The sequence below is a fragment of the Oncorhynchus clarkii genome, chromosome 2 (assembly GCF_045791955.1).
Source record: "Oncorhynchus clarkii lewisi isolate Uvic-CL-2024 chromosome 2, UVic_Ocla_1.0, whole genome shotgun sequence".
NCBI classification, from domain to species: domain Eukaryota; kingdom Metazoa; phylum Chordata; class Actinopteri; order Salmoniformes; family Salmonidae; genus Oncorhynchus; species Oncorhynchus clarkii.
Genome location: NC_092148.1, coordinates 86233090 through 86259748, shown reverse-complemented (window position 1 = coordinate 86259748; position 26659 = coordinate 86233090). Strand labels below are relative to the sequence as shown.

The 26659-nt window shown below is 41.6% G+C and overlaps 1 protein-coding gene across 2 annotated transcripts; it reads right to left on the bottom strand.

Moving 5' to 3' along the window:
- Positions 1–1564: 1564 nt before the first annotated feature.
- Positions 1565–25457, bottom strand: LOC139383021 (RIC8 guanine nucleotide exchange factor A). Of its 2 annotated transcripts, XM_071127316.1 has the most exons (12): positions 25251–25449; positions 21650–21697; positions 21245–21262; positions 10613–10900; positions 9838–10227; positions 9551–9645; positions 8747–8897; positions 7902–7997; positions 7651–7795; positions 7252–7396; positions 6899–7018; positions 2177–2544 (listed from the first exon to the last, which is right to left on the bottom strand). In XM_071127316.1, exons 1-12 carry the CDS (start codon positions 25338–25340, stop codon positions 2310–2312), a joined length of 1821 nt encoding a protein of 606 aa, XP_070983417.1. In that variant the 5' UTR covers positions 25341–25449; the 3' UTR covers positions 2177–2309. The 2 variants fall into 2 exon arrangements, with proteins under 2 accessions (XP_070983423.1, XP_070983417.1); XM_071127322.1 differs by lacking the exon at positions 21245–21262 and having other exon boundaries at positions 1565–2544; positions 25251–25457.
- Positions 25458–26659: the final 1202 nt, after the last annotated feature.

The following is a 26659-nucleotide window of genomic DNA, read 5'->3' as shown; positions in this document are numbered from 1 at the left end:
ACCACAGCATAAAATATTCTAGACAATTTTGTGCTTCCAACTTTGTGGCAACAGTTGGGGGAAGGCCCTTTCCTGTTGCAGCATTACAATGCCCTCATGAACAAAACGAGGTCCATACAGAAAGGGTTTGTCGAGATTGGTGTGGAAGAACTCGATTGGCCTGTACAGAGCCCTGACCTCAACCACATCGAACACCTTTGAGATGAATTGGAACGCCGACTGCGAGCCAGGCCTAATTACCCAACATCAGTGCCCTACCTCACTAATGCACTTGAGAAACTAATGCACTTGAGAAAACAATTATTCTGATTGGCTGGGCCTGGCTCCCCAGTGGGTGGGCATGACTGCCAAGTGGATGGGCCTATGCCCTCCAAGGCCCACCCATGGCTGCACCCCTGCCCAGTCATGTAAAATCCATAGATTAGTGCCCAATGAATATTTATCAATTGACTTATTTCCTTAGATGAACTGTAACTCAGTAAAAATGTAGAAATTGTTGCATGTTGTGTTTATATTTTTTGTTCAGTAGAGTTGATTTGATTATAAAAATTGTTTTTGTGACATGTGTTGTATACGTTTAGATTTAGAAAATATGTAAACAACATTGCCTAACTTTTTTTAATGAAAGGTTTTGATATTCCTGAAGCCACTGAAAATAACTTTGATTCCACCCAGAAAACACTTTCCAGTACATTGCATCAGCCACCAGAGGGCAGCTTTTACTGTCAACGAGACAGGCTATGTATCCATATGACAGGGCTGCCCCCACCACTCTTCCTGGAGATCTACCGTTCTGTAGGTTTTCAATCCAACCCTAACCTAACCTACATGATTCAGCTAGTTAAGGTCTTGGTGAACAGCTAATAAGAGAAATTAGAGTTGGGACTGAAAACCTACACGATGTAGAACTCCAGGAAGAAGGTTGGGCAGCCCTGACATAGTAGTCTGATTCTCCTCTTCCTCTATTTACATAATGTCAGAAGACAGAAGAAGCTCATCTCATCTCTGCAGTATAGCTGTGTTCACCTAAAATGACACCTCTAATTCTGAGCCGGGACGCTGGTGTCTGTTATGCGTTAGTGGCCAGTAAGTGGCCAGTAAAGCAAACCCTGGGTCGTGTTCATTAGGCACCAAAAGGAAGAAAATGGACTGAAACTGGGAGGGACTACCTGGAGTTGTCCAATAAGAATCCTTCAGTTGTAAGTTCCATGGCAAACATTTTTTTACAGTGTTTCCTGTTGGGTGTGCCCTAATGAACACAACCCAGGCCTTGAACCAAGTGCCTTACCCGTTCTCTTCCTGTAGCCATGGAAATCCCCATTTCCCTCTCTATTGTATTAGTGGTCAACTAATAATTATAGGTGGTGGTTAAATCTAATATAGCACACTGTTTACTACAACAAATCTTTTTTGTAATATAAGATATTAATTAATAATTCATATTTATTACTGTTTAATTACCATTCTGCCATGGACTTTCTCGGTAGATACCTGATAATTACTGTAAAAGTAAAATAAAATGCCAAGAATATTTATTTATAAAAGATGCCAATTCAAGAGAATGTTTTTGAAACATTTTTACTGAACCTCACATTAGAGTTGGTATACAATATAAATTAGGGTAAATATATAAGTGGATTATTTTCATCAAACCTTTAAATTGCAATGAAACCACCTAAAATCAACAGATTGTTTTCTCATTCCCATTCTGAACTGAAATGTGCACATAACTGAGATAGCATAGTGGCACACCATATCAAGATCACCCATCCCCCAAAATGTCAGATATCACATAACATGAAAAACACCTCATAATATAATCAGATATTAAACTTCATTTTGAGGCTCTCTGATCACTAGTTTAGAACAATGCAACTACTGAAACAGTATTAATGGATTCATAATTTAATTCTATAAATAACCTCAATATAATTTGCTCAGTATAAGAACAACGCAAACAAACCCAGGGACAAATGAAGGGAAACTCATCACGCAGTTTCATTCTGTCTTTTGAGAACGTAAAGAAGATTCAAGTCTTGAAACAACATTTAATGTGAAAGGAGTCCGATATGTAAAGTATTTCACCTACAAAAGGCAGAAAACATACCCAAACACACTGATGGAAGTTAATCACAACCCAGAACATTACTATATACTTAAGAAAGATAGTTAACATTTCACATGCTACTCAAACACTGTAGCTATTTTAGTACACAGTCATTGTCTTACATCAGATGATGATTCCGCCTGCACCGATAAGCTTCAGAGCCTGTGACAGAGGTTACACAACAGGTGACAGTCCATTATATTCATTCTACCTCCCCCTCGTCCTCGCTGCCTGAGCCTTGCTGTTGTTGTTGATCTTGTTGTTCTTTTTTATGTTCTTGTTGTTGTTCTTGTTGTTGTGGTTCTAGACGTAGTTGTGTTTGTAGGTGTAGTTGTTGTCCCTGTGGTATCTGGTCTCTCATTCGTCGCAGGTCGCCAGAATTCATCTGTGTCATCGAACCATCAATCCCCAGCATCATTGGCTGGATAATATTGGACCTGAAAGATAGGAAAGTCTCAACTGAAAAGACATGTATGAAGAATCATTATTCCAATACATATGGCTGCAGTGCTGTGATCATTACTGTGTATTATTGATAATATTACATGTGTACCTTGTATTGAAGATCACTATTGCTAGGAAAGGAGGTAGTGGATTAAGCAACAGGTAGACAGTCTATTTCCACATTTCCAAAGTCATTTTCCACATGTCAACAGTCCATTTCCACATGTCAACAGTCCATTTCCACATGTCTACAGTCCATTTCCACATGTCTACAGTCCATTTCCAAATGTCTAAAGTCCATTTTCACATGTCAACAGTCCATTTCCACATGTCAAAAGTCCATTTCCACATGTCAACAGTCCATTTCCACATGTCTACAGTTCATTTCCAAATGTCTACAGTCCATTTCCACATGTCTACAGTCCATTTCCACATGTCTACAGTCCATTTCCACATGTCTACAGTCCATTTCCACATGTCTACAGTCCATTTCCACATGTCAACAGTCCATTTCCACATGTCAACAGTCCATTTCCACATGTCAACAGTTCATTTCCACATGTCAACAGTCCATTTCCACATGTCTACAGTCTATTTCCACATTTCCAGTCATTTTCCACATGTCTACAGTCCATTTCCACATGTCTACAGTCCATTTCCACATTTCCAAAGTCATTTTCACATGTCAACAGTCCATTTCCACATGTCAACAGTCCATTTCCACATGTCTACAGTCTATTTCCACATTTCCAGTCATTTTCCACATGTCTACAGTCCATTTCCACATGTCTACAGTCCATTTCCACATTTCCAAAGTCATTTTCACATGTCTACAGTCCATTTCCACATGTCTACAGTCCATTTCCACATGTCTACAGTCCATTTCCACATGTCTACAGTCCATTTCCACATGTCAACAGTCCATTTCCACATGTCAACAGTCCATTTCCACATGTCTACAGACCATTTCCACATGTCAACAGTCCATTTCCACATGTCTACAGTCTATTTCCACATGTCAACAGTCCATTTCCACATGTCTACAGTCCATTTCCACATGTCAACAGTCCATTTCCACATGTCTACAGTCTATTTCCACATGTCAACAGTCAATTTCCACATGTCAACAGTCCATTTCCACATGTCTACAGTCTATTTCCACATTTCCAGTCATTTTCCACATGTCTACAGTCCATTTCCACATGTCTACAGTCCATTTCCACATTTCCAGTCATTTTCCACATGTCTACAGTCCATTTCCACATGTCTACAGTCCATTTCCACATTTCCAAAGTCATTTTCACATGTCTACAGTCCATTTCCACATGTCTACAGTCCATTTCCACATGTCAACAGTCCATTTCCACATGTCAACAGTCCATTTCCACATGTCAACAGTCCATTTCCACATGTCAACAGTCCATTTCCACATGTCTACAGTCCATTTCCACATGTCTACAGTCTATTTCCACATGTCAACAGTCCATTTCCACATGTCTACAGTCCATTTCCACATGTCAACAGTTCATTTCCACATGTCAACAGTCCATTTCCACATGTCTACAGTCTATTTCCACATTTCCAGTCATTTTCCACATGTCTACAGTCCATTTCCACATGTCTACAGTCCATTTCCACATTTCCAAAGTCATTTTCACATGTCAACAGTCCATTTCCACATGTCAACAGTCTATTTCCACATTTCCAGTCATTTTCCACATGTCTACAGTCCATTTCCACATGTCTACAGTCCATTTCCACATTTCCAAAGTCATTTTCACATGTCTACAGTCCATTTCCACATGTCTACAGTCCATTTCCACATGTCTACAGTCCATTTCCACATGTCTACAGTCCATTTCCACATGTCAACAGTCCATTTCCACATGTCAACAGTCCATTTCCACATGTCTACAGACCATTTCCACATGTCAACAGTCCATTTCCACATGTCTACAGTCTATTTCCACATGTCAACAGTCCATTTCCACATGTCTACAGTCCATTTCCACATGTCAACAGTCCATTTCCACATGTCTACAGTCTATTTCCACATGTCAACAGTCAATTTCCACATGTCAACAGTCCATTTCCACATGTCTACAGTCTATTTCCACATTTCCAGTCATTTTCCACATGTCTACAGTCCATTTCCACATGTCTACAGTCCATTTCCACATTTCCAGTCATTTTCCACATGTCTACAGTCCATTTCCACATGTCTACAGTCCATTTCCACATTTCCAAAGTCATTTTCACATGTCTACAGTCCATTTCCACATGTCTACAGTCCATTTACAGATTATAGTCTGCTAACCAGTTTTATGACACTACAGTGCCTTGCGAAAGTATTCGGCCCCCTTGAACTTTGCGACCTTTTGCCACATTTCAGGCTTCAAAAATAAAGATATAAAATTGTATTTTTTTGTGAAGAATCCACAACAAGTGGGACACAATCATGAAGTGGAACAACATTTATTGGATATTTCAAACTTTTTTAACAAATCAAAAACTGAAAAATTGGGCGTGCAAAATTATTCAGCCCCTTTACTTTCAGTGCAGCAAACTCTCTCCAGAAGTTCAGTGAGGATCTCTGAATGATCCAATGTTGACCTAAATGACTAATGATGATAAATACAATCCACCTGTGTGTGATCAAGTCTCCGTATAAATGCACCTGCACTGTGATAGTCTCAGAGGTCCGTTAAAAGCGCAGAGAGCATCATGAAGAACAAGGAACACACCAGGCAGGTCCGAGATACTATTGTGAAGAAGTTTAAAGCCGGATTTGGATACAAAAAGATTTCCCAAGCTTTAAACATCCCAAGGAGCACTGTGCAAGCAATAATATTGAAATGGAAGGAGTATCAGACCACTGCAAATCTACCAAGACCTGGCCGTCCCTCTAAACTTTCAGCTCATACAAGGAGAAGACTGATCAGAGATGCAGCCAAGAGGTCCATGATCACTCTGGATGAACTGCAGAGATCTACAGCTGAGGTGGGAGACTCTGTCCATAGGACAAACAAAAGTATATTGCACAAATCTGGCCTTTATGGAAGAGTGGCAAGAAGAAAGCCATTTCTTAAAGATATCCATAAAAAGTGTTGTTTAAAGGTGCTCTGGTCAGATGAAACCAAAATTGAACTTTTTGGCAACAATGCAAAACGTTATGTTTGGCGTAAAAGCAACACAGCTGAACACACCATCCCCACTGTCAAACATGGTGGTGGCAGCATCATGGTTTGGGCCTGCTTTTCTTCAGCAGGGACAGGGAAGATGGTTAAAATTGATGGGAAGATGGATGGAGCCAAATACAGGACCATTCTGGAAGAAAACCTGATGGAGTCTGCAAAAGACCTGAGACTGGGACGGAGATTTGTCTTCCAACAAGACAATGATCCAAAACATAAAGCAAAATCTACAATGGAATGGTTCAAAAATAAACATATCCAGGTGTTAGAATGGCCAAGTCAAAGTCCAGACCTGAATCCAATCGAGAATCTGTTGAAAGAACTGAAAACTGCTGTTCACAAATGCTCTCCATCCAACCTCACTGAGCTCGAGCTGTTTTGCAAGGAGGAATGGGAAAAAATGTCAGTCTCTCGATGTGCAAAACTGATAGAGACATACATCAAGCGACTTACAGCTGTAATCGCAGCAAAAGATGGCGCTACAAAGTATTAACTTAAGGGGGCTGAATAATTTTGCACGCCCAATTTTTCAGTTTTTGATTTGTTAAAAAAGTTTGAAATATCCAATAAATGTCGCTCCACTTCATAAATGTGTCCCACTTGTTGTTGATTCTTCACAAAAAAATACAGTTTTATATCTTTATGTTTGAAGCCTGAAATGTGGCAAAAGGTCGCAAAGTTCAAGGGGGCCGAATACTTTCGCAAGGCACTGTATGTTGCACAATCGTACATGTTAGCTGTTCTTTTAGGGGGTAGATCAACTTTAATATTGCATATAGATTGTAGCTTCCATCAATGTAATTATCTGCAATATTTCCAATCCCCCATATATATCTAAAATAAATATCTATATATATATATACACTCTGTTAGCTGTTGGTAACAGCTCCTGCCTCAGCTCATTAATGATGCATGAACCACAGTGGGAAGGGAAGCGATGAGGACACCTGCTGGGAGCCTGTGGCACTGCTGTAGTGAGCTATCTGTGTCTGTGGCCCTGTTCCAATAAATGCATCCTTCCTTACGTTGTTCTTTAGAGTAATCCCTGATCTCACACGACTGGGTTGCTGTAGGATATCTAGCGGAGTCCTGGGTTTCACCTATCCAACCATTTTAGATCAGCGATCAGGCTACTTTGAAAATGCATCTTTACCTGGAGAGCTTATCAAACATGTTGACCAGCTTCATGGCCTCCAGCTCCTTCTGTTCCTCTGTCATTCCCTCCATGGGGTTGGGCTGCTCATCCTCCACTCTGCCTGTCACAGGGTTAATTCTGGCCAGGACAGAGAACACAATGCTACTCATTCTGAATAAGGCCAAGGTGGCCGAAACTAAATGTCAATGATTTTTAACTCTTCTAAATAGGGCATGTATGCATTAATTTCAAGAGCGAAACTGTGTCTGTTTCCCCCAAGGACAGAGAACAGAGCAGGGCTCCATTATTAATAAACTTCAATTCAACTCACTGAGATTTATCCATTATTAATGAAGTTAAATTCAACTCACTGAGATTTGGCCTCACGGTACTCTTCTGTGTCACTGTCCTCATCCTCAGAGTAGACGCCTGGGTTGCCCCCCCCTCGCAGAAGCCCCCGGGCGGCCAGGAGACCCGCTGCATTGCCATAGCCTGTGTACTTAATGAACCTGGACACTGCACAGGATGGAAATAGGGTGGAAGGGGGTGTGGAATGGGGGAGAATAATTATATTACAAATCCTATAGTTTCCTTATTATGGTAGTTACCATACTTCCAAATCTGGTTCATCACTCGGCTATTGAGAAAGCCAGAAATCAAGGTTCCTACTATGATGGACAACAGTGAACAACACAGCAATAGAGGGTACACACTTCAGGGCTTTATGAATTGTAGAAAATTAGAAAGCAGAGGAAAACACTACCACTCACCACTTTCTTTGCACAGGACGAATAGGAACTCTGCTGCACAGTTCTTGACATCAGTGTCAATGTTGGTCATCAGGCGAACAAGCTTGTTGCGAAGGGCGTTCCCCACTTCTGGTAGATTCTTCACGTCCCGCAGAGGAGGGAGTACCTACACATACACACGCACACACACAAATGAAGAACCAACTCAATGGGACATTCAGTAATTGACATGCAATTGGATGAATGATGAGATGAAACGTCCAATCACCTACCTTCATCCTGAGGAACTTCCTGGTCTCCCTGTGGATGCGGGCGCTCTCAGTCAGCAGGTTAAGAGAGGGGAGCATGGTCTCCTTCAGTTTCTTGCCCTGGAAACCCACACACATAACTGTTATTAGACAGATAATACAACAACCTCTTCAGCGCGCAGCTAGACCCACACACATAAGTGTTATTAGACAGATAATACAACAACCTCTTCAGCGCGCAGCTAGACCCATTTCGACCGATACGGTGGGTGTTACTTGACAGATATCATCAAAGTCTCTCACAAGATTTGGTTCTGCGTGCCGAGATGAATTATTGCCATGTCTCTTATGGATGAGACTAGACTGTTTCATTACTGAGGCCTTCCAGCTGTGTCCTGGTTGTTTACCCATATCCCCAAAGACACTGGTGTGCCTTCTGGAACACCCTCGTGACAACCTCCTTCAATAACAACATCAAATCTGGAGAGGTAATCATATCCCATCTACACAGCCAGACACCCTCTGCAGGGACATTATTACATCACCTTTAATACCTGGATGGCACACAGAGAGCAGCTCCAGGAGCAAAGACTCTACAAGAGATCCAAGAGATGGCAATAAACTGATACACACTAATGCACGTCCAAACAATGTGTGTATGCAACTGTTTATGCCACCTTTATGAAAACACGTTGTCTATGTAATACCGGTTAGAGTTTTCCTTCATTCCATTTTAGGGCACCGTAAACTACGCCCACTGACCGTTGAGCTTTCATTCATTAGTTCTGCCATCAGAACAAGATTGAAATCTCCACTGAGCATTTCTAAAGGCATCTCAACCTGCTGTTGAGGGTTAAAACCCAGCTCACCCTGTCTAGCCTCTTCTCCATGTACTCCAGGAGCATGCTGACGGCGTCCATGTTGACCCCCATGTATTCTATTGAGCCCTGCTGAACCTTGGGCATCAGCAGCACATCCAGACAGGACAGAGGGAGATTCCCCAGTAGGTTCAGTGAATGACTGCAGCCCAGGAGAAAAACAAAAGGGTTTTCACAGGAATGCAGCCCAGGAGAAACACAAAGGGTTTTCACAGGAATGCAGCCCAGGAGAAACACAAAGGGTTTTCACAGGAATGCAGCCCAGGAGAAACACAAAGGGTTTTCACAGGAATGCAGCCCAGGAGAAACACAAAGGGTTTTCACAGGAATGCAGCCCATGAGAAACACAAAGGGTTTTCACAGGAATGCAGCCCAGGAGAAACACAAAGGGTTATCACAGGAATGCAGCCCAGGAGAAACACAAAGGGTTTTCACAGGAATGCAGCCCAGGAGAAACACAAAGGGTTTTCACAGGAATGCAGCCCAGGAGAAACACAAAGGGTTTTCACAGGAATGCAGCCCAGGAGAAACACAAAGGGTTTTCACAGGACACAGTTTAGCTCAGGTCGAACTCAATTCCTGGAGGGCAAAGTGTCATCAGGGATTCGCTGCTCCCTTACTTGATTGAATAATTAAGGTCAACCTGGTCATCACCTGGCTGTCTAGGCCTTAATTGGACACAAATTGAAAGAAAATAACAAAACCAGCAGAGACATGGGACAGCCCTCCAGGAAGTGAGTTTGACACCCCTGATTTAGGTTCAGAAGCCTTTACTAAGATAATAAGACCTGTTACCTGTGAAACTCCTCTGTGTCGTCCTGTGCGTCAGCGCTGCTCATCAGACAGTGTCTAAGGATGGCTCCCAGGTGTCTGAACGCCGCTGCCTCCTCCTATAGGTTCAGCAGAGGAACTGTGATTATCATTATATTGATGTGTGTAAACAACACTATGAAAAGTTTACAGTATACAGTAATATGCTATGGTGGACAGGGTTAGAGCCAATTCCATTTCAATTCAGTTTACCTCTTGCATTGATGAAATTGACCCAAACCCTGATGGCGGATCCACTCTTTAGTGCTCACCTCGTCCACCTCCCGCCGGTTGGCATCGTAGGTGATATTGAAGAGGATCTTGAGGATCTCCATGGCTCTCTCGATCTTCTCCCGGCTGAGTGGGGGCAGTTCGGTCGGTTCCTCAGAGTCCGGATCGACCTCCACCCCGGCCCGCCCCACCTCGAAGGTATCAGGCCAACACAGCCCCAATGTAGCATCCAGGTGGTTGGACAGCAGACTGACCCCCCGCAACTCCCTCAACAGCTGGGTTCGCATCGCCACACGCTGGGCGGTGAGAAGGAACATGAGGCGCAGGTCGAAGAACCTTACGTAGTGGTTCCACTGGTCCTCGCCACACTGCTTGAGACGCTCCGCGATGCCAACAATCAGCTGCAAGTCCTGGCCCACCTGCACAGCCACCTTGGTTAAAGAAAGCGATAAATCATTCGGAATGCATCCTAAATCACACTCTATTCATATTACAGTGCACTACTTTTGAATCTGGCCCCATATAAGTTATGTCCCAAATAACCCCCTATTCCCTATATAGTGCACTACTTTTGACCAAAGCCCTTTAGACTCTGGTCAAAATAAGTGCACTTTAAAGGGAACAGGATGCCATTTGGAACACAGGCTATATCATTATGGTGCAGGAATAAAAAGCTCTGGGGAGTAGTTATATACAGCATTCTCTATATTCAGACCTCTTATTTCTTTATCTAAATATTATTTTTGCCCAGCACCGTCCGGTATTCCCCAGTGTGGTTAAGCCTATATCATCACATCACCCTGTTTTTTAATCCACCTTGTTGTGCAAGCAGATGTTGCAGATGCTCTTCAGCGCCTCTACGATAATCTCCAAGTCCGGGTTCTCAGCGAAAGGGACGAGGACCACGCCGCCCTCGCAGTCCACGTTGCCGTGGGAAATTGCGATGCCAGCGTGCCGGCTGAGGGTCTGCATGGCGGTGTGCGTGATGAAGGGTGCCACGTTGTTCTTGTCACGTGACAGGATGCGGATGGTCTCCAGACAGGCAAGCTGGCAGGACGGTTGGAGGTCTCGCTCCAGGAAGCCCAGCACTAGCTCTCCTAACCTCTGAGGACACAGGTGGTTCAAAGAGACAGCATCACTAGACCTAACTACTCAGTATGCAAGTATGACGACACTGCCAAACGTTTCTATACCAATGAGGTGCTTGTCTGTGTAACTAAAGTACATGCATGTTAGTACAGTTCCAAAAAGGCCTTTCCCCATCTCCAGAGGAGAGGATGGGATGGGAAATGGCTTATTTTCATGAAATTCAACATCAATGGGGAATAGGTGTTTAGGAGGTTCTTCCACTAGTTCTGCATAAGGTATAGGTTTTAAGTTCCAGAACGTCCTCTGTTTGGGCTTAAAACTGTGTAAAAAATAGACCAAGTCAGAATCAAAGCCACCAAGCTACCCTGTGATCTGTGAGTAACAACAATCCTTTAATCATCAGAGACGCTCTCTTCCTTTCTATAAAAAGCCTTTTAATAATACACACACGATGCCTCTGACAAAGAACTGTCTCGATTGACTGATATGATGACGGGAAACAGTCTAAATCAAATCTCTGCATGTCTGTGGGCCGTGATAGTGACTGGCAGCTGTCTGCACAAAAGCTGCCACACTGGGACGAGCTTGGACATATTATTCACTGGGGTCTCAGATGCTTCCAATATACATAAATAAAGTACAAATGCCAAGTAATCAATAGCCAGTATATTTGAATGCCATCATTGTGAATTTGAATCAATCTAAATCAAATTAAGAGTTGAAAATAGACTACAGTCCAGCATCGCTTTGTCATTATGAAGGTAGACTATGAAGGTAGACTACAGTACAGCATCGCTTTGTCAATATGAAGGTAGACTACAGTCCAGCATCGCTTTGTCATTATGAAGGTAGACTACAGTCCAGCCTTTGTTTTGTCATTATGAAGGTAGACTACAGTCCAGCCTTTGTTTTGTCATTATGAAGGTAGACTACAGTCCAGCCTTTGTTTTGTCATTATGAAGGTAGACTACAGTCCAGCTTTTGTTTTGTCATTATGAAGGTAGACTACAGTCCAGCCTTTGTTTTGTCATTATGAAGGTAGACTACAGTCCAGCATTGTTTTGTCATTATGAAGGTAGACTACAGTCCAGCATCGCTTTGTCATTATGAAAGTAGACTACAGTCCAGCATTGTTTTGTCATTATGAAGGTAGACTACAGTCCAGCTTTGTTTTGTCATTATGAAGGTAGACTACAGTCCAGCTTTGTTTTGTCATTATGAAGGTAGACTACAGTCCAGCTTTGTTTTGTCATTATGAAGGTAGACTACAGTCCAGCTTTGTTTTGTCATTATGAAGGTAGACTACAGTCCAGCATCGCTTTGTCATTATGAAGGTAGACTACAGTCCAGCATTGTTTTGTCATTATGAAGGTAGACTACAGTCCAGCTTTGTTTTGTCATTATGAAGGTAGACTACAGTCCAGCCTTTGCTTTGTCATTATGAAGGTAGACTACAGTCCAGCATTGTTTTGTCATTATGAAGGTAGACTACAGTCCAGCTTTGTTTTGTCATTATGAAGGTAGACTACAGTCCAGCTTTGTTTTGTCATTATGAAGGTAGACTACAGTCCAGCATTGTTTTGTCATTATGAAGGTAGACTACAGTCCAGCCTTTGCTTTGTCATTATGAAGGTAGACTACAGTCCAGCTTTGTTTTGTCATTATGAAGGTAGACTACAGTCCAGCATTGTTTTGTCATTATGAAGGTAGACTACAGTCCAGCTTTGTTTTGTCATTATGAAGGTAGACTACAGTCCAGCCTTTGCTTTGTCATTATGAAGGTAGACTACAGTCCAGCCTTTGTTTTGTCATTATGAAGGTAGACTACAGTCCAGCATTTGTTTTGTCATTATGAAGGTAGACTACAGTCCAGCATCGCTTTGTCATTATGAAGGTAGACTACAGTCCAGCTTTGTTTTGTCATTATGAAGGTAGACTACAGTCCAGCCTTTGTTTTGTCATTATGAAGGTAGAATACAGTCCAGCATTGCTTTGTCATTATGAAGGTAGATTATGAAGGTAGACTACAGTCCAGCATCGCTTTGTCATTATGAAGGTAGACTACAGTCCAGCCTTTGTTTTGTCATTATGAAGGTAGACTACAGTCCAGCTTTGTTTTGTCATTATGAAGGTAGACTACAGTCCAGCTTTGTTTTGTCATTATGAAGGTAGACTACAGTCCAGCCTTTGTTTTGTCATTATGAAGGTAGACTACAGTCCAGCTTTGTTTTGTCACTATGAAGGTAGACTACAGTCCAGCTTTGTTTTGTCATTATGAAGGTAGACTACAGTCCAGCCTTTGTTTTGTCATTATGAAGGTAGACTACAGTCCAGCTTTGTTTTGTCATTATGAAGGTAGACTACAGTCCAGCTTTGTTTTGTCATTATGAAGGTAGACTACAGTCCAGCTTTGTTTTGTCATTATGAAGGTAGACTACAGTCCAGCCTTTGTTTTGTCATTATGAAGGTAGACTACAGTCCAGCCTTTGTTTTGTCATTATGAAGGTAGACTACAGTCCAGCATTGTTTTGTCATTATGAAGGTAGACTACAGTCCAGCTTTGTTTTGTCATTATGAAGGTAGACTACAGTCCAGCCTTTGCTTTGTCATTATGAAGGTAGACTACAGTCCAGCCTTTGTTTTGTCATTATGAAGGTAGACTACAGTCCAGCATTTGTTTTGTCATTATGAAGGTAGACTACAGTCCAGCATCGCTTTGTCATTATGAAGGTAGACTACAGTCCAGCTTTGTTTTGTCATTATGAAGGTAGACTACAGTCCAGCCTTTGTTTTGTCATTATGAAGGTAGATTATGAAGGTAGACTACAGTCCAGCATCGCTTTGTCATTATGAAGGTAGACTACAGTCCAGCCTTTGTTTTGTCATTATGAAGGTAGACTACAGTCCAGCTTTGTTTTGTCATTATGAAGGTAGACTACAGTCCAGCTTTGTTTTGTCATTATGAAGGTAGACTACAGTCCAGCTTTGTTTTGTCATTATGAAGGTAGACTACAGTCCAGCTTTGTTTTGTCATTATGAAGGTAGACTACAGTCCAGCATCGCTTTGTCATTATGAAGGTAGACTACAGTCCAGCATTGTTTTGTCATTATGAAGGTAGACTACAGTCCAGCTTTGTTTTGTCATTATGAAGGTAGACTACAGTCCAGCCTTTGCTTTGTCATTATGAAGGTAGACTACAGTCCAGCATTGTTTTGTCATTATGAAGGTAGACTACAGTCCAGCTTTGTTTTGTCATTATGAAGGTAGACTACAGTCCAGCTTTGTTTTGTCATTATGAAGGTAGACTACAGTCCAGCATTGTTTTGTCATTATGAAGGTAGACTACAGTCCAGCCTTTGCTTTGTCATTATGAAGGTAGACTACAGTCCAGCATCGCTTTGTCATTATGAAGGTAGACTACAGTCCAGCATCGCTTTGTCATTATGAAGGTAGACTACAGTCCAGCATCATTTTGTCATTATGAAGGTAGACTACAGTCCAGCTTTGTTTTGTCATTATGAAGGTAGACTACAGTCCAGCCTTTGTTTTGTCATTATGAAGGTAGACTACAGTCCAGCTTTGTTTTGTCATTATGAAGGTAGACTACAGTCCAGCTTTGTTTTTTCATTATGAAGGTAGACTACAGTCCAGCTTTGTTTTGTCATTATGAAGGTAGACTACAGTCCAGCCTTTGTTTTGTCATTATGAAGGTAGACTACAGTCCAGCCTTTGTTTTGTCATTATGAAGGTAGACTACAGTCCAGCATTGTTTTGTCATTATGAAGGTAGACTACAGTCCAGCTTTGTTTTGTCATTATGAAGGTAGACTACAGTCCAGCCTTTGCTTTGTCATTATGAAGGTAGACTACAGTCCAGCCTTTGTTTTGTCATTATGAAGGTAGACTACAGTCCAGCATTTGTTTTGTCATTATGAAGGTAGACTACAGTCCAGCATCGCTTTGTCATTATGAAGGTAGACTACAGTCCAGCTTTGTTTTGTCATTATGAAGGTAGACTACAGTCCAGCCTTTGTTTTGTCATTATGAAGGTAGAATACAGTCCAGCATTGCTTTGTCATTATGAAGGTAGATTATGAAGGTAGACTACAGTCCAGCATCGCTTTGTCATTATGAAGGTAGACTACAGTCCAGCCTTTGTTTTGTCATTATGAAGGTAGACTACAGTCCAGCTTTGTTTTGTCATTATGAAGGTAGACTACAGTCCAGCTTTGTTTTGTCATTATGAAGGTAGACTACAGTCCAGCCTTTGTTTTGTCATTATGAAGGTAGACTACAGTCCAGCTTTGTTTTGTCACTATGAAGGTAGACTACAGTCCAGCTTTGTTTTGTCATTATGAAGGTAGACTACAGTCCAGCCTTTGTTTTGTCATTATGAAGGTAGACTACAGTCCAGCTTTGTTTTGTCATTATGAAGGTAGACTACAGTCCAGCATCGCCTTGTCATTATGAAGGTAGACTACAGTCCAGCTTTGTTTTGTCATTATGAAGGTAGACTACAGTCCAGCTTTGTTTTGTCATTATGAAGGTAGACTACAGTCCAGCCTTTGTTTTGTCATTATGAAGGTAGACTACAGTCCAGCCTTTGTTTTGTCATTATGAAGGTAGACTACAGTCCAGCATTGTTTTGTCATTATGAAGGTAGACTACAGTCCAGCTTTGTTTTGTCATTATGAAGGTAGACTACAGTCCAGCCTTTGCTTTGTCATTATGAAGGTAGACTACAGTCCAGCCTTTGTTTTGTCATTATGAAGGTAGACTACAGTCCAGCATTTGTTTTGTCATTATGAAGGTAGACTACAGTCCAGCATCGCTTTGTCATTATGAAGGTAGACTACAGTCCAGCTTTGTTTTGTCATTATGAAGGTAGACTACAGTCCAGCCTTTGTTTTGTCATTATGAAGGTAGAATACAGTCCAGCATTGCTTTGTCATTATGAAGGTAGATTATGAAGGTAGACTACAGTCCAGCATCGCTTTGTCATTATGAAGGTAGACTACAGTCCAGCCTTTGTTTTGTCATTATGAAGGTAGACTACAGTCCAGCTTTGTTTTGTCATTATGAAGGTAGACTACAGTCCAGCTTTGTTTTGTCATTATGAAGGTAGACTACAGTCCAGCCTTTGTTTTGTCATTATGAAGGTAGACTACAGTCCAGCTTTGTTTTGTCACTATGAAGGTAGACTACAGTCCAGCTTTGTTTTGTCATTATGAAGGTAGACTACAGTCCAGCCTTTGTTTTGTCATTATGAAGGTAGACTACAGTCCAGCTTTGTTTTGTCATTATGAAGGTAGACTACAGTCCAGCATCGCTTTGTCATTATGAAGGTAGACTACAGTCCAGCTTTGTTTTGTCATTATGAAGGTAGACTACAGTCCAGCCTTTGTTTTGTCATTATGAAGGTAGACTACAGTCCAGCTTTGTTTTGTCATTATGAAGGTAGACTATGAAGGTAGACTACAGTCCAGCTTTGTTTTGTCATTATGAAGGTAGACTACAGTCCAGCTTTGTTTTGTCATTATGAAGGTAGACTACAGTCCAGCTTTGTTTTGTCATTATGAAGGTAGACTACAGTCCAGCTTTGTTTTGTCATTATGAAGGTAGACTACAGTCCAGCCTTTGCTTTGTCATTATGAAGGTAGACTACAGTCCAGCCTTTGTTTTGTCATTATGAAGGTAGACTACAGTCCAGCCTTTGTTTTGTCATTATGAAGGTAGACTACAGTCCAGCCTTTGTTTTGTCATTATGAAGGTAGACTACAGTCCAGCATTGCTTTGTCATTATGAAGGTAGATTATGAAGGTAGACTACAGTCCAGCATCGCTTTGTCATTATGAAGGTAGACTACAGTCCAGCCTTTGTTTTGTCATTATGAAGGTAGACTACAGTCCAGCTTTGTTTTGTCATTATGAAGGTAGACTACAGTCCAGCTTTGTTTTGTCATTATGAAGGTAGACTACAGTCCAGCCTTTGTTTTGTCATTATGAAGGTAGACTACAGTCCAGCTTTGTTTTGTCAATATGAAGGTAGACTACAGTCCAGCTTTGTTTTGTCATTATGAAGGTAGACTACAGTCCAGCCTTTGTTTTGTCATTATGAAGGTAGACTACAGTCCAGCTTTGTTTTGTCATTATGAAGGTAGACTACAGTCCAGCATCGCTTTGTCATTATGAAGGTAGACTACAGTCCAGCTTTGTTTTGTCATTATGAAGGTAGACTACAGTCCAGCCTTTGTTTTGTCATTATGAAGGTAGACTACAGTCCAGCTTTGTTTTGTCATTATGAAGGTAGAATATGAAGGTAGACTACAGTCCAGCTTTGTTTTGTCATTATGAAGGTAGACTACAGTCCAGCATCGCTTTGTCATTATGAAGGTAGACTACAGTCCAGCTTTGTTTTGTCATTATGAAGGTAGACTACAGTCCAGCATTGTTTTGTCATTATGAAGGTAGACTACAGTCCAGCTTTGTTTTGTCATTATGAAGGTAGACTACAGTCCAGCTTTGTTTTGTCATTATGAAGGTAGACTACAGTCCAGCTTTGTTTTGTCATTATGAAGGTAGACTACAGTCCAGCTTTGTTATGTCATTATGAAGGTAGACTACAGTCCAGCATTGTTTTGTCATTATAAGGGTAGACTACAGTCCAGCTTTGTTTTGTCATTATGAAGGTAGACTACAGTCCAGCTTTGTTTTGTCATTATGAAGGTAGACTACAGTCCAGCTTTGTTTTGTCATTATGAAGGTAGACTACAGTCCAGCCTTTGTTTTGTCATTATGAAGGTAGACTACAGTCCAGCCTTTGCTTTGTCATTATGAAGGTAGACTACAGTCCAGCCTTTGTTTTGTCATTATGAAGGTAGACTACAGTCCAGCCTTTGTTTTGTCATTATGAAGGTAGACTACAGTCCAGCCTTTGTTTTGTCATTATGAAGGTAGACTACAGCCCAGCATTGCTTTGTCATTATGAAGGTAGATTATGAAGGTAGACTCCAGTCCAGCATCGCTTTGTCATTATGAAGGTAGACTACAGTCCAGCTTTGTTTTGTCATTATGAAGGTAGACTACAGTCCAGCATTGTTTTGTCATTATGAAGGTAGACTACAGTCCAGCTTTGTTTTGTCATTATGAAGGTAGACTACAGTCCAGCTTTGTTTTGTCATTATGAAGGTAGACTACAGTCCAGCTTTGTTTTGTCATTATGAAGGTAGACTACAGTCCAGCTTTGTTATGTCATTATGAAGGTAGACTACAGTCCAGCATTGTTTTGTCATTATGAAGGTAGACTACAGTCCAGCTTTGTTTTGTCATTATGAAGGTAGACTACAGTCCAGCTTTGTTTTGTCATTATGAAGGTAGACTACAGTCCAGCTTTGTTTTGTCATTATGAAGGTAGACTACAGTCCAGCCTTTGCTTTGTCATTATGAAGGTAGACTACAGTCCAGCCTTTGTTTTGTCATTATGAAGGTAGACTACAGTCCAGCCTTTGTTTTGTCATTATGAAGGTAGACTACAGTCCAGCCTTTGTTTTGTCATTATGAAGGTAGACTACAGCCCAGCATTGCTTTGTCATTATGAAGGTAGATTATGAAGGTAGACTCCAGTCCAGCATCGCTTTGTCATTATGAAGGTAGACTACAGTCCAGCTTTGTTTTGTCATTATGAAGGTAGACTACAGTCCAGCATCGTTTTGTCATTATGAAGGTAGACTACAGTCCAGCATCGCTTTGTCATTATGAAGGTAGACTACAGTCCAGCCTTTGTTTTGTCATTATGAAGGTAGACTACAGTCCAGCTTTGTTTTGTCATTATGAAGGTAGACTACAGTCCAGCTTTGTTTTGTCATTATGAAGGTAGACTACAGTCCAGCCTTTGTGTTGTCATTATGAAGGTAGACTACAGTCCAGCTTTGTTTTGTCACTATGAAGGTAGACTACATTCCAGCTTTGTTTTGTCATTATGAAGGTAGACTACAGTCCAGCCTTTGTTTTGTCATCATGAAGGTAGACTACAGTCCAGCTTTGTTTTGTCATTTTGAAGGTAGACTACAGTCCAGCATCGCTTTGTCATTATGAAGGTAGACTACAGTCCAGCCTTTGTTTTGTCATTATGAAGGTAGACTACAGTCCAGCTTTGTTTTGTCATTATGAAGGTAGACTATGAAGGTAGACTACAGTCCAGCTTTGTTTTGTCATTATGAAGGTAGACTACAGTCCAGCATCGCTTTGTCATTATGAAGGTAGACTACAGTCCAGCTTTGTTTTGTCATTATGAAGGTAGACTACAGTCCAGCTTTGTTTTGTCATTATGAAGGTAGACTACAGTCCAGCCTTTGTTTTGTCATTATGAAGGTAGACTACAGTCCAGCTTTGTTTTGTCATTATGAAGGTAGACTACAGTCCAGCATCGCTTTGTCATTATGAAGGTAGACTACAGTCCAGCTTTGTTTTGTCATTATGAAGGTAGACTACAGTCCAGCATCGTTTTGTCATTATGAAGGTAGACTACAGTCCAGCTTTGTTTTGTCATTATGAAGGTAGACTACAGTCCAGCCTTTGCTTTGTCATTATGAAGGTAGACTACAGTCCAGCTTTGTTTTGTCATTATGAAGGTAGACTATGAAGGTAGACTACAGTCCAGCATCACTATGTTATCATCAGAAAGACACAGCATAACCCATCCATAACCAAGTAAAGTTCAGGATCATGAGTCTGTGCACGTCAGATGTTTTCCTGTCCCGATATAACACAGTGCACCCAGTGGGACCTGAATGTCCTGAGGCAGTAAGTTAAAAGCTTCAGAAACAGAATTATAGCTGCCTAAGTCAGGAGTCTGGGCCATTTAGGATACCTCCCAAATAGTACCCCATTCCCTCTGGTGTGCACTACTTTTGACCAGGGCTCTTGCCGAAAGTAGTGCACTATGTAGGGAATAGGGTACCATTTGAACCCAGCAGATGTAGGGCTCACAGCATAATGTCTTTTCCTCCCCTTTGGGAGACAGAGTGAGGACGAGTCAGTTGTTGAATGCTGAGAATGATTGATGGTTGCTGCTCACTCAGCTTGCCTGTGCTCTGCTCTATACTTGGGGAAATTATGATAATGAGAATAGACAATGCCCTCATCAATTAATTGCCTAAATAGCTTGCGTTGTGTGAGGTCTCCAGAGATAGCATGTGGCTACCCGAAATAAATAGCTTTGAGGGATAGGACACAGCAAATGTAGGACATCAGATAAGAATGACATAATAGCTTGTAACTGGTTGTAACCAATTAGACTGAAGCAAGTCACAGATACAAGTCACAGATAAAAGTCACAGATAAAAGTCACAGATACAAGTCACAGATACAAGTCACAGATAAAAGTCACAGATACAAGTCACAGATCCTTTTTCTCCAAAACACAGTACATGAATGCACACTTCCTGTCGGTCAGGACTTCTCCAAGTAGCGCCAAACCAAAATAAATTCACCCCAGAATAGTGGTCTTGTCCCAAATGGCCCCCTATTTCCTATATAGTGCACTGCTTTAGACTGGAACCCAATGGACCCTGATCAAAAGTAGTGCACTACATAGGGAATAGGGGGGCCATTTGGGATACAACCAGTATCTGCTAAGTTCTCTCATAATGCCTTCTTTCAGATAGGGTGCTGTGTCAACAGTGGACTAACCGCATCCCACATTTAACTTGACCATGGCATTGAGAAAACTTGACCATGGCATTGAGAAAACTTGACCAAATCATCCAGTCCCGGATATAATGGAATGCTGCTGTTGATGATGGCCTATACTCCAGCAGTTGTAAGCCCTAAGTAAGTATTTGGCAATAACATTTGTGGAGAGGGACTATAACGTTACATACAGCTATGGACAGCATCTCCAAGGATCATCAAATGATATGGACTCTCAAATAAGTATGGGCTACATTTCAACATACCACGAGGAGCGATGGGCCTAAGTACCTTTCAACATGGCAGTGATAAGACTGATAAGCCTAATTGTGATGGATATCAGACAACATGCTGTCAATAGTGGCAGAAGTGCAGCAGAACATGAGTGAGTCATCATCAACTAGCTGTGAAAACATCCAGGAAGAGGGCCTGATGCCCCTGTAGATGTAAAGACAATGTCTTGGTCACTTGCTGCATGTCATGTCTCTCATGAAAATAATGATATGTCTACTTCTACGAACCCAAAGTGTATTTCTTGATATAATGTAACAACAATTATTAATTACTTACATTATGCCAAATGTCTAAATACATCATTAAGAATTTAAATAGTTGTAGAGATAAACTTTGGGTTGAAATATACTGAAACACTACCATTACACACGTGTACCTCTTGTAACTTCCCATCCTAGTGTACAGGCACGCAAGAAGAAAGAGATGAAAGATGAAAAAGAGAGTTAGGGCGGAGGGAATTTGGTGAGACTGACCAGCATGGGTTATTCTATACTCTATACAGTTTGGTTGATACCAACTATCAACTTTGGTGTTTGGGCTGTATCTCACTGTGATTCTACATAATCCAGATTACAAACAAACAGTATAGTTAAAAAGCTGATAATTCCAATGCCTCAATGACCAACAACCGTACAAGGGAGATAGGGTGCCTTTTCAGATGTAGCCTATTCCCTAGATAGTGCACTACTTTTGACTAGGCCCCATAGGGCTCCGGTCAAAAGAAGTGCACTACATAGGGTGCCGTTTCCGACACATCCATAGTAAAAAATAAACTCCGTACCTCTCTCTGCTCCTCTTCATCTGTGGTAAATGTGAAGCACTGGGTCATCTAGGAGGATACAAGAAAGTGAAGAGAAAACATTATAAAACATTTCACACAATTGATTGTGAATTAGCATACAGTACAGTAAAGTAGAGTGCTCGTGTTCCAGTGGTGAGAGCTTTTGCCTATCTCTCTCTCTCTCTCTTCCACTTCAGGGTGGAAGATTATTACAGTTTACCTACAGTACGCCTATTACCAGACCAACCCTTTGTAATGCTACAATAAGCCTTTTACCAGACCAACCCTTTGTAACGTTATCGTATGCCTGGTACCAGGCCAACCCTTTGTAATGTTACAGTAAGCCTGTTACCAGACCAACCCTTTGTAATGCTACAGTAAACCTGTTACCAGACCAACCCTTTGTAAATGCTACAGTAAGCCTGGTACCAGACCAACCCTTTGTAATGCTACAGTAAACCTGTTACCAGACCAACCCTTTGTAATGCTACAGTAAGCCTGTTACCAGACCAACCCTTTGTTACACTACAGTAAGCCTGTTACCAGACCAACCCTCTGTTACACTACAGTACGCCTGTTACCAGACCAACCCTTTGTTACACTACAGTACGCCTGTTACCAGACCAACCCTTTGTAATGCTACAGTAAGCCTTTTACTAGACCAACCTTTTGTTACACTACAGTACGCCTGTTACCAGACCAATCCTTTGTTACACTACAGTACGCCTGTTACCAGACCAACCCTTTGTTACACTACAGTACGCCTGTTACCAGACCAACCCTTTGTAATGCTACAGTACGCCTGTTACCAGACCAACCCTTTGTTACGCTACAGTACGCCTGTTACCAGACCAACCCTTTGTTACACTACAGTAAGCCTGTTACCAGACCAACCCTTTGTTATGCTACAGTAAGTCTGTTACCAGACCAACCCTTTGTTATGCTACAGTAAGCCTGGTACCAGACCAACCCTTTGTAAATGCTACAGTACGCCTGTTACCAGACCAACCCTTTGTAATGCTACAGTAAGCCTGTTACCAGACCAACCCTTTGTAATGCTACAGTAAGCCTGTTACCAGACCAACCCTTTGTAATGCTACAGTGAGGCTGTTACCAGACCAACCCTTTGTAATGCTACAGTAAGCCTGTTACCAGACCAACCCTTTGTAATGCTACAGTAAGCCTGTTACCAGACCAACCCTTTGTTACACTACACTATGCCTGTTACCAGACCAACCCTTTGTAATGCTACAGTAAGCCTGTTACCAGACCAACCCTTTGTTATGTTACAGTAAGCCTGTTACCAGACCAACCCTTTGTAATGCTACAGTAAGCCTGGTACCAGACCAACCCTTTGTAATGTTACAGTAAGCCTGTTACCAGACCAACCCTTTGTAATGCTACAGTAAGCCTGTTACCAGGCCAACTCTTTGTTACACTACAGTATGCCTGTTACCAGACCAACCCTTTGTAATGTTACAGTAAGCCTGTTACCAGACCAACCCTTTGTAATGCTACAGTAAGCCTTTTACCAGACCAACCCTTTGTAACGTTATCGTATGCCTGGTACCAGACCAACCCTTTGTAATGTTACAGTAAGCCTGTTACCAGACCAACCCTTTGTAATGCTACAGTAAGCCTGGTACCAGACCAACCCTTTGTTATGCTACAGTAAGTCTGTTACCAGACCAACCCTTTGTTACACTACAGTAAGCCTGTTACCAGACCAACCCTTTGTAATGCTACAGTAAGCCTGTTACCAGACCAACCCTTTGTAATGCTACAGTAAGCCTGTTACCAGACCAACCCTTTGTTACACTACAGTATGCCTGTTACCAGACCAACCCTTTGTAATGCTACAGTAAGCCTGTTACCAGACCAACCCTTTGTAATGTTACAGTAAGCCTGGTACCAGACCAATCCTTTGTTACACTACAGTATGCCTGTTACCAGACCAACCCTTTGTAATGCTACAGTACGCCTGTTACCAGACCAACCCTTTGTTACACTACACTATGCCTGTTACCAGACCAACCCTTTGTAATGCTACAGTAAGCCTGTTACCAGACCAACCCTTTGTTATGTTACAGTAAGCCTGTTACCAGACCAACCCTTTGTAATGCTACAGTACGCCTGGTACCAGACCAACCCTTTGTAATGTTACAGTAAGCCTGTTACCAGACCAACCCTTTGTAATGTTACAGTAAGCCTGGTACCAGATCTGTTTGTGCTATCTTGCCAACTCATTGTCACTCATTGGCACACCAAACAATGGTTGCCATGACAATACCATTTGGAGTTGGAAAGAGAGCAGAAGCTGCCTGGGGGCCAGGCTAAAGCTACAGGATCAGATGAGAACCATTTAGATGGACAGGATTTGAAGGGCCTCAAAGCTTCAGGAATCTATTTGTGTTTCTCAGAAGACTTAATCCTGTTATGCCAATAGATACGAACCCACAGAAGTCTAGGTAGGGCTGACTACTGATGCTCGGTGGGTAGTCTCTGTGAGGTAACTCTGTCTAAGGAAAGACAAATCAAACAAGCATCACTCTAAACTATGACTCAATAAGTATTGACTCATTGGGATGAATTTGTAAAGCTGAATTGTTTCTGCATTGCCTTCAATCCAATTTGACTCAATTATGCCTGTTTCAAAGTCACATGTTAGTAATGGTCACATGGTATACGTCTCTGCAGAGAAGTGTATGTTGTGAAAGGCACTTTGTGTGTGCAGGAACGGGATACTCATCCACTGCTGAGATATGGCCCTATCATTTTACTGATTAATTTCCAGTCAGACATCATCACATAAGGATGTCAGAATTGGGACTAATGTGTTCGTCCACAGACATATGTAGGCTGAATACCTACTATAAATAATAATACAGTGGAATACGATGGGAATTATACAGTAATATCACACACACACACACAGTGGGGATTGTTGACTAAAGAGGGTTACAGGGTATGAGGTCGGTTGCCCAGGCAATGGCCTCCACAGAGTAGACTGAGCAGACAGCAGGGTGGTAACATAGAGATCCGATTAAATGATACTTATGGGTGGTAGTCTGAGGGTTAGGAAGGCTGATATATACTCAAAGTGTGTCTGCATATTGCTAGGCTTCCTTTAGCTTTCTCCTGCTATGATATCGTACAGATATCCCACAAATCAATGCCTGTAATGATATCGAAAGATAGAGAAAGATACTGTAGCCTTCCTATCCATGACAACAGAAAGATGTGCACAACATGCTACAATGACATGTTGATATATTTATGAATATGTCTACAGATGTATTATGGCTGCTGGTGCTCAACTGACAGTTAGTTGACTGTCACACTGTAGTACCTAGCCTATGTAAGTGCGTGTGCGTTTATGCGTCGCTCCCCAAAATAACACTTATTATAAGAGCTCAGGACGTCTACGAGGTTGAGCAGTCCGTTCGCATGTTTATGTTGCAGTTGATCATCAAAGTGTCATGACGTTACATTATCGTCAAAAGAGATGTTCAACCTTACTACTGTCAAATTGCATAGGAATTCAACATAGAAGAAAACATATTTCATACGGTACTTGATAACGATAACGAAAACAATGTACCTTTTTATTGTACGTCTGCAGTGCCATCAATGCGGCATCTTGATCACCCGTTTCCATGTTTTCTATTATGGCATTTAAATCCATGTTCATTTTTGTTGTGTTCCCTGTCCACCCGAATGTTTAGCGCCTCGCGGATGTCATGTACAGGGCTCTACCGTACTGATAGCTATATGCACATATGACTCTGTGTGATAGTCACTCGGCTCTGATCCTGGAACTCAAAAACCAGCGATGATAAGATTAGCGGAGGATTGCAAATTTACCACACAGCACCCTGGGATTTGTAGTTCCATTTCGGTAAACAGCAAAATATGGAGATATTATTTACACAGAGGATGATCTGGATTCGGAGAAAGTCATATAGAAATACGTATTTACAGCTAAACTGTAGACCAACACAACAGCACTACTCCCAAACCCTATTTTACGCTGCTGCTACTCTCTGTTTATCATGTATGCATAGTCACTATAACTATACATTCATATACATACTACCTCAAATGGCCTGACCAAAAAGTGCCCCAGCACATTGGCTACCGGGCTATCTGCATTGTGTCCCGCCACCCACAACCCGCCAACCCCTCTTTTACGCTACTGCTACTCTCTGTTCATCATATATGCATAGTCACTTTAACCATATCTACATGTACATACTACCTCAATCAGCCTGACTAACCGGTGCCTGTATGTAGCCTCACTACTTTTATAGCCTCACTACTTTTATAGCCTCGCTACTGTTATTTTTCACTGTTATTTTACTGTTGTTTTTATTTCTTTACTTACCTATTGTTCACATAATACCTTGTTTGCACTGTTGGTTAGAGCCTGTAAGTAAGCATTTCACTGTAAGGTCTACACCTGTTCCATTCGGCACAAGTGACAAATACACTTTGATTTGATTAAAGATATATATGTACATGGCACCACCTCTGAATTGTGAACACTTTTGGTACGTCAAAAGATTCTAAAAGTGTAATTTCCTCAGAAAGCGTCTCAGTCATCCAGTGGCTTCATCCCCAGGGAGGCCTTCCAGAGACTGTTTGATGAGCTGGACAGGATCAAACTCCAAGCAGACTTTCATCATTTGCCTTTGTCCTTGCATTTGCAACGGAAGCAAACATTTGGAAAGAAGCAAACCTGAAAAGTTATTGTGAAAGGAGACTGAACAGCAAATTGAAGTCATTGTTTCCCTCTGTAGCATCCTCCATTGCCTGAGTACTTGTCTAAGGTTCAGTTTATCTTCAGTCAGCATTATGTCACTGTGGTGGGGAATGTGGCCCTTGCCAATGTTATCTGCATCTGTGTGAGTTCACTATGTCACAAGTTCACAACGTCACAATATTTCACAAATTAACTTAGATATTTGTGCTTCTGCTTGATCCTAACAGCTCTTAGTTATGATACTAGCC